At 37.2% G+C, this 12326-nt stretch overlaps 1 protein-coding gene across 3 annotated transcripts; it reads right to left on the bottom strand.

The window, feature by feature from the left end:
• Nucleotides 1-9410: 9410 nt before the first annotated feature.
• LOC150023208 (transcription factor TCP4-like) lies at nt 9411-11973 on the bottom strand. 3 transcript variants are annotated; one of them, XR_016517797.1, is made up of 4 exons: nt 11677-11951; nt 10415-11590; nt 10164-10323; nt 9411-9819 (listed from the first exon to the last, which is right to left on the bottom strand). XR_016517797.1 is itself a non-coding variant. In XM_090297877.1 (3 exons), exon 2 carries the CDS (start codon nt 11136-11138, stop codon nt 10206-10208), a length of 933 nt encoding a protein of 310 aa, XP_090154003.1. In that variant the 5' UTR covers nt 11139-11590; nt 11677-11973; the 3' UTR covers nt 9411-9819; nt 10164-10205. The 3 variants fall into 3 exon arrangements, 1 of the variants encoding a protein (XP_090154003.1); XM_090297877.1 differs by having other exon boundaries at nt 10164-11590; nt 11677-11973; XR_016517798.1 differs by lacking the exon at nt 11677-11951 and having other exon boundaries at nt 9553-9819; nt 10164-10320.
• Between the last annotated feature and the right edge of the window lie 353 nt (nt 11974-12326).

Here is a 12326-nt window from a genome sequence, read left to right as displayed (position 1 = left end):
TCTTCTTTGGAATGAGATGCATGAGTATGAGATTTTTTTGAATTTTGTGATTTCTCTTCTTTTGCCCTAGTTAGTTCATTGATTTAGACTCATTCTCCAATTGTCTATAGGAAATTAATTGAACATCCTTGGCAAGTTGTTTCAAAAGGGATTTGATGGATTTCACATCACTTTCCATAGACTTTGAAGAATGAGAAGACATGACTAGAACTTTGTGTCTTAGAAATGTTTTACCTTGAGAAAAATGAGGAAAGTTAAAGAAGGTAGTTTTCCAGGTAAGAGAGGTGAGTCACAATGGACTACTTAAATACCAAGTCTTACCTTAGTCAAAAACTATCCCTCAATATCTTCACACAAATCTTTCTCTTGGTAAACCATTTAAAACACAATGAAGTTGGAGGAATCAATTTTTAAAAGAAACAATGCAAACTATCTAATCAACCAAGCAAAATTAAATAAGCTTAAACCAGACAAAAACAATTAACAAGCGTAGCTAATTAATGACAAAAAGATGCAATTAAAGCAATTAACAAAAACTAAGTTAGATAATTTTAAGCTAGTCGGCCCTAGGTGAGGCTTCTTGGACACTTGGAGTCCTTGAAGACACACTCACTGTCTAATTGCATAATTAAACAAGTAATTAGCAAGAGTTAAGTTGCAAAGAAATTAGATGAAACTCCCTTTGTTGATTTTCTATTTGCACTTCCTTTGTTGTCTCTTCTTGGTTGGGCCTTCCAATGTGTGTGGTGTATTTAGTATGTGTTTTGTTGCTGCCCTTGCCTTTGTTCCTCTTGGAATTAGGTAATTAAAATCTTCAATCCAGCACCTATCAAGCAAAGCTAGACTCCTCTCAAGTCAATTTCCACTCAACAAGCACCAATTGATATTTAATCCACCACAAAGCTTAGAGGTCAAAGAAAGAAAGCAAGAAACAAATTAATTTGAAAAAACAAAACCACACAAATGGAATTAAATGTGACAACTAGAAAGAGTTCCAATGAAATTAGACAAGCAAATAAAAAGGTACTCAAAGAAAGGATGGCACACAAAAAGGAACCTATGGAATAGCACTAGATTTGATTTAAAAACCAAAAACAGCACCACTGAAACAAATTGTTGTGGTCCAGAATGCGTGATTTTCACAGATTTATTCTGAGCTGGCCTTTTAATATTTGCTTCTGAAAATTTATATTCAAACAGATCAAGATCGCAACAAATTTTTGGCGTTGGTTTCACTCCAAACGCATGCACCATTTTTTTTTAATATTTTTTCTAAAATCAGTGCTCAGAACCGCCAGTTGTAGCGTCAGGATTGCACACTGTTTTTATAATATTTATCTTTTTTTTTCTATTTCTCTTTTTGAACTGATTCTTTTTTTTTCCTTTCTCTAACACCTCAATCTAGCAAAATCCAGAGGCTCAGAATTTTCTTATGTGGCATTTAATTTTCATAAGAAAAATCAGCCAAAACAGAATGGTGGAAAACAGAGGATTATGCAAATTTGGAAACAAAAAACAGAATGATATACCAATGAAAACACAATGGAAATGGTGTAATGGAATTTGTGTGGATCTAACACACAAATATGAACTTAAACTAAAAATATAAAGCACCAAAGGATCAAAACACAACAGATTTTAGATCAAGCCTTCAAACCAAAAACAAGAAACAAAATAAACCAAGAAAAGTACTACTAGGATTTGATGACAAATATGGAAACACAAGACTTGACAAAACTTATAGATTCAGAAAATAAAATGACTCAAACATATTAATATGAACCGAATAAAATTTCAATCAAGACTCATGCAACCTAAAAAATAAAAAACAGCAACACAAAGTATCAAGAATCCTACACAAAGTTGAAATAAGATGCTCAAGCACAATTTGAACAAAATCTACCGATTGAAATGAATAGAGAAGCATTCAAATCATATGATGATGGGTGCAGAAGCTTGGTGGAGGAGAGTGGAACAAGGCCTTCCTAGGAAGTGTGGGTGCCTTGAAGGTCCCTGAGGAGTAGTGAGGGTTGGAGTGGTTCGGCCATCTCCATTTGAGGGTGAAGATTGAAGACTAAAAACCTAATTCTATAGAGAATTTGGCAAGGGAGTAATTTGAATGGCACTTGGGCAGCATTTCATTACTCAAAATAGTCTTGAAAATACAAGGTGTAGGCTCCTCCTTTTATAGGCTAAGGAGGACCATAATGCAACCCTAATGCTAATCAAAATGAAATGCAAATTACATCACATGGAGCACATGATCGGTCCTAGTGGAGAATCCTTCTAGAACGTGACCATATCTTTGCCAAATCTAGGTCAAGTCTCATGGAATCAAGATTATGCTATTTACACTACACTTAATACTAAGCTACCCTTAATGGGCCTTCATGTAGCATATACAAGTTGTTTTCTCTCCCAATCGTGGCTTGGCCCAAGGCTCCCATCCGTAGCTTGGTCATGGACCTAGTAATAGGTCCTAGACGCTCTCCCCTACCTTCTAGACGCTCTCCCTCTAGACGCCCTCCATCTTGTGCTAGACGCTCTCCACCTTGTGCTAGACGCTCTAGATTTGGCTCTTGTCTTTCATGGGGTGTTGAGCTTGGCCCTCTTCCATCACACCCTCTCTCTTAGGTCTTCATCATGTGGGCTCTACTCCAGGTGGTCCTTTGAGGAATGATAAGTTCTGAGGCACTGGCTGTGGAGTGATCTTGACCTAGCCCTATGTCTTGTGTCATGCTCCTAGTCATCATTTTGGAAGGTTGGGCATAGTGGGTTCTCTATCTCTCAGGGCTTCATCATACTCCCGGTGTTGGATAGAATTTGTCCACGATTTTGAAACACCTGTAGAGAAAGGAGTTAGATCACTAACATTGAAAGAATTACTCTCTAAGTACGTGTCAGGTAAATCTAAGTCATAAGCATTATCATTGATCCTTTTAATGATCTGAAAGAGACCATCACCACGGGGAAAAAGTTTAGATTTCCTTTTAGTAGGGAAGCGATCCTTCCTCAACTGAAGCCAAACCCAGTCCTTAGGTTCAAAGATCGAAGCTTTGCGCCCCTTATTGGCGTGTTGAACATATTTGCCTACCTTCCTTTCTATTTAGTGCTTGATGTGTTGGTGCAAGTTTTTAATAAAAGATGCCTTTTTCAAAACCATCCTTGCACAATGCCTTATCAAGTACTAGAATAGGAAGCGGGTCAAGAGGTGAAATGGGATTAAATCCATACATAACCTTAAAAGGGGTGTCAGATGTAGTAGAATTAACTACTCGGTTATAAGTAAACTCACTATGAGGAAGAAAAATCCTCCCATACCCTAGATTTCCCTTTGCCTATTCTCCATTTAAGAAGATTTCTCTGATTTTCTTCTCGCTCAATAAACAAATATTCAATAAACCCTATCCAGCAGACATCTCATGAGCAATAATATACAACGAACAAATTGAAATCAAAATAGTACAATCACACTCAGCATACATCGGAACCCCTAAACTCTAAACCCTACTAAGCACACCCTACTCTAGTTTATTCCTTTATTTGGAACCCCTAAAGTGAGCCCAATTTATGCTAAGTACAACCCCATATTATGATATTTACACCTTAATCTACTGAAAGTAAAAATAAAGAGATTAGTTGGTGCTCAACTCCCATCATGTGGGCTCTGCTCCTGGTGGTCCTTTAAGGAATGATGGGCTCTGAGGGGCTATGGAGTGATCTTGACCTAACCATGTGTCTTGTGTCATGCTCCTAGTCATCCTTCTAGAAGGTTGGGCTAGCTTAGTGGGTTCTCTATCTCTCAGGGCTTCGTCAAAGTTTATGGCACTTTTTTAACCTAAAAATATCATGGAACTTTCTTGACTACAATTGGGCAAGATGGCAATCGTAACATATTTTTGTTGGCTTTGGCAATTGTTAAAGGAGAAACAAAGGAAGCCATAATATAGTTCTTTCAACTATTGTGTGCATACGTGACATCCTCACCTAATGTATGCCTCATCATCGATAGAGGAAAGACCATATTGCCAGCATTGAAATCTCCTGTGAAGTTGGTTGGGACGTGGATGGGCTACAATCAATATTTTGTATTTGTCACATTGCATCGAACTTCAGCATAAAATTCAAAAATTCAGAGCTCAAGAGACAACTTATAAACATATGAATGTGTATTCCAAAATTTGCACTTTCTATATATATTGTCTAATTTATATGATTTTCGTTATATGTTTTATGAACGTTTATCATGTTATCTGCAATGTGAGTTGAATTCCCCTAAGTCATTGCGTGGATAGACAAATATCTCTAGAAAAGTGGACTCGGACCTTATATGCTAGGAGAAGAAAAAAGCATGTGGCAACAAATCTTGCGGAATGCATGACTTCAATTTTGAAGGGAGCACGATCCTTAACAATTTGGGCTCTTGTAAAAACAACCTTCGAAAGAACAAATGCATGGTTTGTTGAACGAGGCATGAATGCATCAGTTATGCTATGAGCAAGTCATTAGTTTCCAAAAGATATTGTTGCTTTACTAAGAAAAAATTACCAGGAATTTGCCATGTGTCATGTAGAGAGATTTAATCAAGAAAATTCAGAACTTGATGTTCAGGAAATATTAACTTTCAAACATTCAACACCGACCTACGTCATTCACAGTCAGATTGAATGAATGGTGGTACAATTGTGGGGAGTTTCAAGCTTTGTGTCATCGTTGTCTTCATGTCATCGCAAATTGCTCTTATTCTCACTTGCAACTAACAATGTTTGTTCATCCACTTTATAGTCTCCACAATATTTATAAGGCGTATGAGGTCTAATTTCACCTAGTGCAAAATCAAGATTATTGGTTTTCTTACACTGGACCCCATTTTATTCCAAACCTTCACATAAAACATAAAGAATCTGGAAGACCAAAGATTAGACACATTCATAACGAAATTGATGACCCAGATCGAAATAAACCAATTTTCTTTTACCCAAATCAGTAATAAAAGTTTAAAATTACACCATTTAGGTACTATATCCTAATTTAGCATTCTAATTATATATTATATCAAACCTTTATCGATAATTCAGACAAAAAAAAATAATCAACTGATTTATTTTTTACAAAATATTCATTTTATCAAATTTCGAATCTAACTCATAGTAATAAACTAATTAACATATGTAGAACCACTTGTTAAAAATTATATCTTAGAGATTTTATATTTTATATTTAAATATACTTTTAAAGAATAATATAAAGGAGATTTTTTCTTCTTTATTAGACACATTTCATATTTTTATTTTTTACTAATTATATTTTAAAGTTAAAAATCTAAAATTTATAATAATATATAATAGACAATTTTCATTTATTACACACATTTCTTATTTATATTTTATCCTTAATTGTATTTCAAATTATAAAAAATATTTATCCACTATTATTTTTATGAAAGAACCATTATTATTATTTTTTCTTAAAAAATTAGAGATATATGTAATGTGTGATGAGTATAATTTTATTCACATTTAAAACATTCAATCATAGTTGTATCATAGTTGTGTTGGACTAAAATAATATATATATATATATATATATATATATATATATATATATATCCATTGTTTTAAATATAATTGTGTTTATTTGAGTTTTTTCTGTGATTTTTTTCTTATATTTTAGTTGCAATAGACGGTCTAATATTTCTCATAATAGATGGTCTAACTAGAGGTAAACATCTACTACTGCGACTAGGCCGAATCACACGAAAGTCCAAGTGTTTATCTAAATCGAAATAGAAATTGAGATCTGAGTAGAAGAATTAGAGAATAAAAATCTACAATATCTCATTAATAGAATTGGAACCAATTCTTCTACAAAGAGATTAAGAAAGAAAATTTATAATCAAATAGGAAACAAAATCTGAGAATGCTAGGAAGTTAGAAATTGAGAAACTGTGAACAATGTCTTAACCAAAATATTATTATGATATCCTTGGAGCAATAAAACTTATAGACTTAATTACCCTTTTAGTCCCTATATTACAGGTCAAAAGTTAATTTAGTCCCGAAATTTTTAAAAAGTTCAATTTGGTCCCAATTTTTTTTAAGACGATTCAATATGGTTCCTTATGTTAAATTTTCCTCCTTAAAAAAAATTTACCTTAATAATTCTACCACTACGCACTGAATTATATGTGTTGTTACCACATTGAATCCTTTTAAAAAATGTTGGGACCACCACATTTATTTGTTTTTGGGACCACATCGAACTTTTTAAAATCTGGGGATGGAATTAATTTGTGGCCCTTAATATAGGAAGTAAAAAGGTAATCAAACCAAACACATTAAAAGATTCAAAGTTCAAGGATTCAAAGTGGCATCGAAAAACAAGAGAATTAGACTTTTTCTTAGTTTTCTGTTCCGTCCGGTTGACCGGGACGTCTTCGTGCGCGACCTCAACCGTCAGCTAGGGACTCCTTCCCACTGGTTATCTGTGGATTCCTGCAAAAAAGAGGACAAAGAGGCGCCCTAGCGGCCGTTTGCACTCCGACGCTCAAGTCAGCCAGCAAGAAACACCAAAACTGTTCACCTACGTCTCTGAGCACCGCGTATGGCACTCTGAAGGTGAAAAAAAGAACTATGTATATGTGTGTGTTTTCTCCCTCAGGCAAAGATCTTTCCCCAGTCCCTTGTACGTAACCTCAAGCACGAGCAAGCAACTAGAGAGTTCTCTGGTAAATTTGCCAAAAGTTCGAACCAAACCCGTTTCCAACATTCTCCGCACTATTTCAACTACCCAAGCATTTAAAGCGTCTTAAAGAGCTTTTAATCACAAACGTAACGCACTCATTAAAGCGTTTAATTAGAAAACGTAGCGCATTTAAGACGTTGAAACGCTTGGGAGTCATCATAGTACCTGAACGCTCGAAACGAAAACTGTATTGAATGACTTTAATTACCTGGCACCTGACTGAAGGGTGTTTCTATTCTGGCATGGCTGTCGTACACGTGGAGGTCCTCACGACGCCGTGACCCCATCTGGGAGCGTTTCTGCCCAGCTGGGGACGTTTCTACGCGTGAGTCCTCCTGCTCGGGAGTGCTACTGCGCTAGGGGTGACTTTTTGGGTGCCAGCTCATGCCCCAATCATCTAGTCACTTACTTTGAGAGCGTATCTGCCTTCCTCTCGTACCCTGCACCCGACTGCCCTGGGCGTGACCTTCCTCTTGAGTCGTATCTGTCCCCAAGGCGTCTCTGGGGCGGCAGGGGTACCTCACGAGTCAGGCTGCCCTCCACTGATGCTATCACTATGGCCTTGAAGCCACCTTTTCCTCCTCTGTATCACTGCCCCGGGCTATCGGGACCTGAGGCCTTCCCACGGCGTCGCTCCCTCCATGGTCTTTCCTACCCATGGGTATCGGGGAACCACACCGTGATTGCCTTGCTTTAGCACTGTTTGATCTGGCGACGCCCTGGTTGGGCGACGTCATCGCCTAGGCGACGCCTTGTCCGGGCGACGCTTCCTCTCGGCGATGCTGGCACTTGGCGTCTCTCCACCTAGGCGACGCCTTGCGTTGACTTTGACTCTCCAGTCGTTGACTTTGACCTTGACTGAGTCAACGCCCGGATACGGGACGGTACATTTTCTTTACTTCTCCTTTGTAATTCATTTGTTTTGCCTCCACATGGAAGAATAAACATATTTGGGTTGATTCTTTTGTAATCTCACAATGAATTCTGAGGTTTTATGTAATTAAAGTTTTGATCTTCAATTATTATACTATGTTAGACAGTCTGGTCTTTTTTAGTTTTAGTTTTTGTTTTGAAAAATGTTTTTGAACGTATGTTGATTATTCAGTTCTATCTTTGATTGAAGCTCTTGTTTAAGTTTTCATTATTCTAAACAATGTCTTGGACGCATGATTCAAAAGGTAAAAGATTAAAAACCTTATGAGTAGAAGCATGAAGACAAGTAAGGTACTTAATGAATTAATGGGTGAATGTTTATATTTGGATGGCGCATGCTTGGTAAATTCAATTCTATTTGGATGATTGATTGAATGATATATTTCTATCAATTGATGAAGAATTCATTGTTGAAAAAACTTGAGATTCAATTTGCTTTCTTTACTAGTTTTATAATCGTCTACTTTATTTTTTTGCATAACAAACCCAAATCTCATTTTATCTTTACTGGTATTTGCTTGCAGATAAATTTTGAACACTGATGGACTGGATTTACTATTAGATTCGTTGGAAGACAATTTAAGATCATTTGACCAATCTATATAGCATTGCATTACATGATCTCGCACTACGTTACACGGTCTCGCACTGCATTATACGGTCTCGCACTGTGTTACACGATCTCACACTATAGTCTTCAAATCATTTTAATTTGATTGTGAAAGGCACAAGTATAAATGTGTTTTGCCACTAATTTGGATAAAGTGAATACAACAATATTCCAAACTAAAAATATAACTGTTGTTTCTCTGTGTATAAATTAATTTTGGACTTATGTGATCATCAACATGCACTTTCACTTTGTGAATAAGCTATATTTATAACTTGTATTAGGTGGTGATTTAAGGAAAAAGGGAAATTTTATTGCTAATCACAGACAAGTGTGTGAATTATCAAAGGTCACCAGAGTTGCAGAATCCCATTTTCCATATTCCACCTTAGCCTACTATGTTTGGGTATTCGTCTAAAAAATACTTTAGTGTGTAACATACTTCCAGAGAAAGATATTCTTTGTAGTTTTGGGTCTGAAAGTAATTTTAGAAGGATCTTAACAGCAATCCAAACATACTACGAAAAATATACTTATGAGTGAGGATTAAGTTGTTTCATAGATCTAGCGTCTATATTTACAGTAAACTCATGATCCTTTTAAGTTTTTGTATAATTCAAGTATGCACAATAAAAGTCCTAGATAGGTAGGATGAGTATTCATATTCTAGTATGCTCAACATGCCAACTTTGACTTCTTTTTGTAAAAAAGTGACATTAACACACTGAACAATGTATAGGTAGTTGCTAATAGCCTGCAACATCTAGTCTTCGATTAATTGGTGTTTAACTTTTCTCCTAAATTTGATGTCACATAGTTTGATTGTAATACTATGTTTAGGGGATACTCATCATGAGGGATATTGACCATTATTTCTGCTGTTTCAACCACCACGTGCATGAATGTACCAAATAAAGAGCAAAAGAAAATACATGAATTTCATGAAACTGCTAAAACTATTCCACAAATCTCATTAAAATGCAAAGGGGTGTCAGCCCTTTATGTCAGAATCAAAAACAAATAATGTGCATACGTTATGGAATTTATAGTTTTCAATCACAGTACTGTTGAGTGAACTTGAAGCTGACAAACAAATACAGTGTTACTGACCATATGGTTTAAGGAAATGTTTGACTTCCAAAAAATTCCTTTGAAGGTCGTACAAGAGGGGCAAGGAAAAGGGAAGCCATATTCTCTTCCTATTACAGGGAAAGAATAAGTCCAAATCAGATTCTGTTTCTTTGGATGTGGTTTTGCCAAGAATGGACATGTAACTTCTGATTTTCATTAGATATCAGATGAAATATGTTATTCTCAACATTCACAATACAGAAAGGACTATAACCACCAAATTCAGCTCAAGGACATTTTCATCAATGTAAATTATACATATAGATAGCAGGGTAAAATTAAGGGAACTCACTTTAAATTTAAAACCAAAAACGGAAAGTCAAATTGAAAGGAAATCTTTGTAGATCATAAGATGTGCCTAAATAATCTTCACTCGGCTCCAAATCTGGTAGAGAACACTCCTGCATGTAATAAGATGCGTGAGAGAAAACTCCAAAAATGTTTGCAATAAAAAAAAATATGCATGAGAGAAATTTAACAAGGAATGGTTAATTGGAGAGGGGGATAAATAGCTTTGTTGCTTGATTTTAAGCTTTGCATGGTATATTGCTTTACCTAGTTTATCATATTTGTTCCATAAAAGGCCAGAATATTATCAGATTCTAAATCTTCCTTCAACATATTCCTAATAATCCTTCTACTTCATTTGCGTAATAAGTATTAAACGAGTTTTCATTTAATATTTTCTTTATAAAGTGGTACATTGTAAGACGATATAAACATTACTCTATGATGAGTAGAATACCTGATATGAAGACTACAGCATTGTTCAGTACTTGTTGTGGAATTAGTGGATAGAACTAGGAGAAGAAGATGGCCTATTGGAAGCAACTCCATTGTTCTCTTCCACACCTTGAATTCTATCAGGAATGCAGAACCCAGCTAATCCATCAGACACAAACCTGCTGCCAAAGAAGGAAGGTTGGTGAACTGGCTGGGGCCTCTGATGCTCAGAGGAAGTCATTGGAAATGAAAAACTGGACTGAAGGGTCTCACTTTGTGCATAAGCTGAAGCAGAACCTTGGCTAATAAATGGCTGTGAGTTGAGAAAGAACCCCATTCTGCTCACATGATCCCCGGTCGTTGCTTCATTGTTCCAAGTCACGGTTCTTTGATAATGGTTCTCAAAACCAACTGGGATTGAGCCCGCAAAAAGGGTTTGGTGTTCATTTGAAGGAGGTGCTTGATTTGCACCTTGTTGTGATGGCCAATGAATGAGGCCGGGCTGATCTTGGAAGCAGTGGAGAGATAGGCCAAGATCTTCAGAGGAGTTGTTGGTTTGAAAATTGATGGGGTCAGTGTCAACATGGGTTGAAATAAAGGCCCCCAGTTGCCTCTGGAGCTGAAAGTTGTAACCACAAGACTCTGACTGTTGTTGATGATGTTCTTGTTGTTGTTCAACTGCCACGATTCCACTTGATCCTGCAGCATCATTCTGCTTTTCCTCATGAGTAGGTGGATGCCATGGAGGAAGCTCCGCAAGCTTGTCAATGGAAGACTTTGCCTTCTTGATGAGCCAGTCCACAGCCTTGCTTGGTCTGTCATAGCCAAGTCTGTCTTGAACGTCATAGAACTCAATGGCTGTGTGTGCTGAGAGTCTAACCCGGCGATCACGAGGCCCTTTGGAAGTATAGACCTTGCTGTGTCGATCTTTTCTACCTGTGGACCTAACAATGTGTCCTCCTTCCACTTGAACAATATCTCCTACACTGCTCCTCATGCCCCTTGTGAATGTTTCTCCTCTATTATTCTTTGTGTGTTTTATGGCTTGGTTCAAAGTAGATGGTTCTATTCGGTGGGAACTTCTCGTTATGCCTTCATCATGTCGAGGTTGGTTTTGAGAAACTTGATAACGAGCTCTGTGTGTGCTGATCAAGTTTTGTTGTTGTGAGTCAAGTGGACTTTGTATAGGACTTGGTGGTTGATACTGATTCCCACTGAAATCCAGTTTTTTTTTTCAATATCTCTCCCTTTTCTCTTCCTAAATGCGGCTCTCTTATTTTTTTCTTGTAAGGGTTTGTTGCCGCATAGGTTTTCTTTAGGCAGACACACTTTGCTTTGCTTGCTGTTGCCCTTAACTATAGTTGCCTGTAGTCCTTCATCTGCTGCGGCTGCCCACAGGCTTTGAATTGTGACAATTCTGCTACTGTTGCTGGTCCCAAAAGGCCACACCTGCAATTGCAATCTTTCAGATTCCTTTTACCCACTCACAAAGCCATATGAATGAATATATACAAACAAAAAGCTTAATTACTCACGCTTCTTTATGTGACCTATGGTAATCTTATCTATCTTCTCTTCTTCTACAGAGAGTAAAAGGACAGGGTAAATCAGTAGATTGGTGATAAGTTAACTGATGATATCTTCTACATGGGAACTCAAATCTGGAAGAAGAATTAACATGCCGCAGATTTTTTTCCAACTCTAAGCTGTTGTACTAGGAGGGTAAAAGCACAAACTACTAGAACATTCAACTATTGATTTATTCAACTTTGAGGTGAGGATATATCACATGACTCAAAAGGTTTGCAGCAAAGAATTGATGGACACAGAGTGAGAGAGGAAAAGGTACCTTGGCGATCGTCGTGAACAATTCTTCCAAGTCTGCAACGTGCTTGCTTTTCTCCTGCGAGGTCACAACCATGTCATCGACGTAAGCTTGCACGTTCCTTCCCAGCATCGGTGCAAGTACTCGATCCATCAACCTCTGGTACGTGGCCCCCGCGTTCTTCAGCCCAAACGGCATCACCTTATAGCAGTAGCACGACCTCTCCGTCATGAAGGCTATCTTTTCTTCATCCATGGGATGCATCTTGATCTGATTATAGCCCGAGAAGGCATCCAGGAAACTCAGCAGCTTGCACCCTGCAGCACTATCAACCAGGGCATCAATGCTTGGTAAAGGATA

Source organism: Phaseolus vulgaris, chromosome 11 (genome assembly GCF_051622355.1).
Source record: "Phaseolus vulgaris cultivar YP4 chromosome 11, ASM5162235v1, whole genome shotgun sequence".
Taxonomy (NCBI): domain Eukaryota; kingdom Viridiplantae; phylum Streptophyta; class Magnoliopsida; order Fabales; family Fabaceae; genus Phaseolus; species Phaseolus vulgaris.
The sequence above is the reverse complement of the archived record's forward strand: the minus strand, read 5'-3'. Positions and strand labels throughout refer to the sequence as shown.

Excerpts from the sequence above, each read along its gene's own strand:
- LOC150023208 (XM_090297877.1), bottom strand. The coding sequence starts at position 11,138 with ATGAGGAGCAGTGTAGGAGATATTGTTCAAGTGGAAGGAGGACACATT.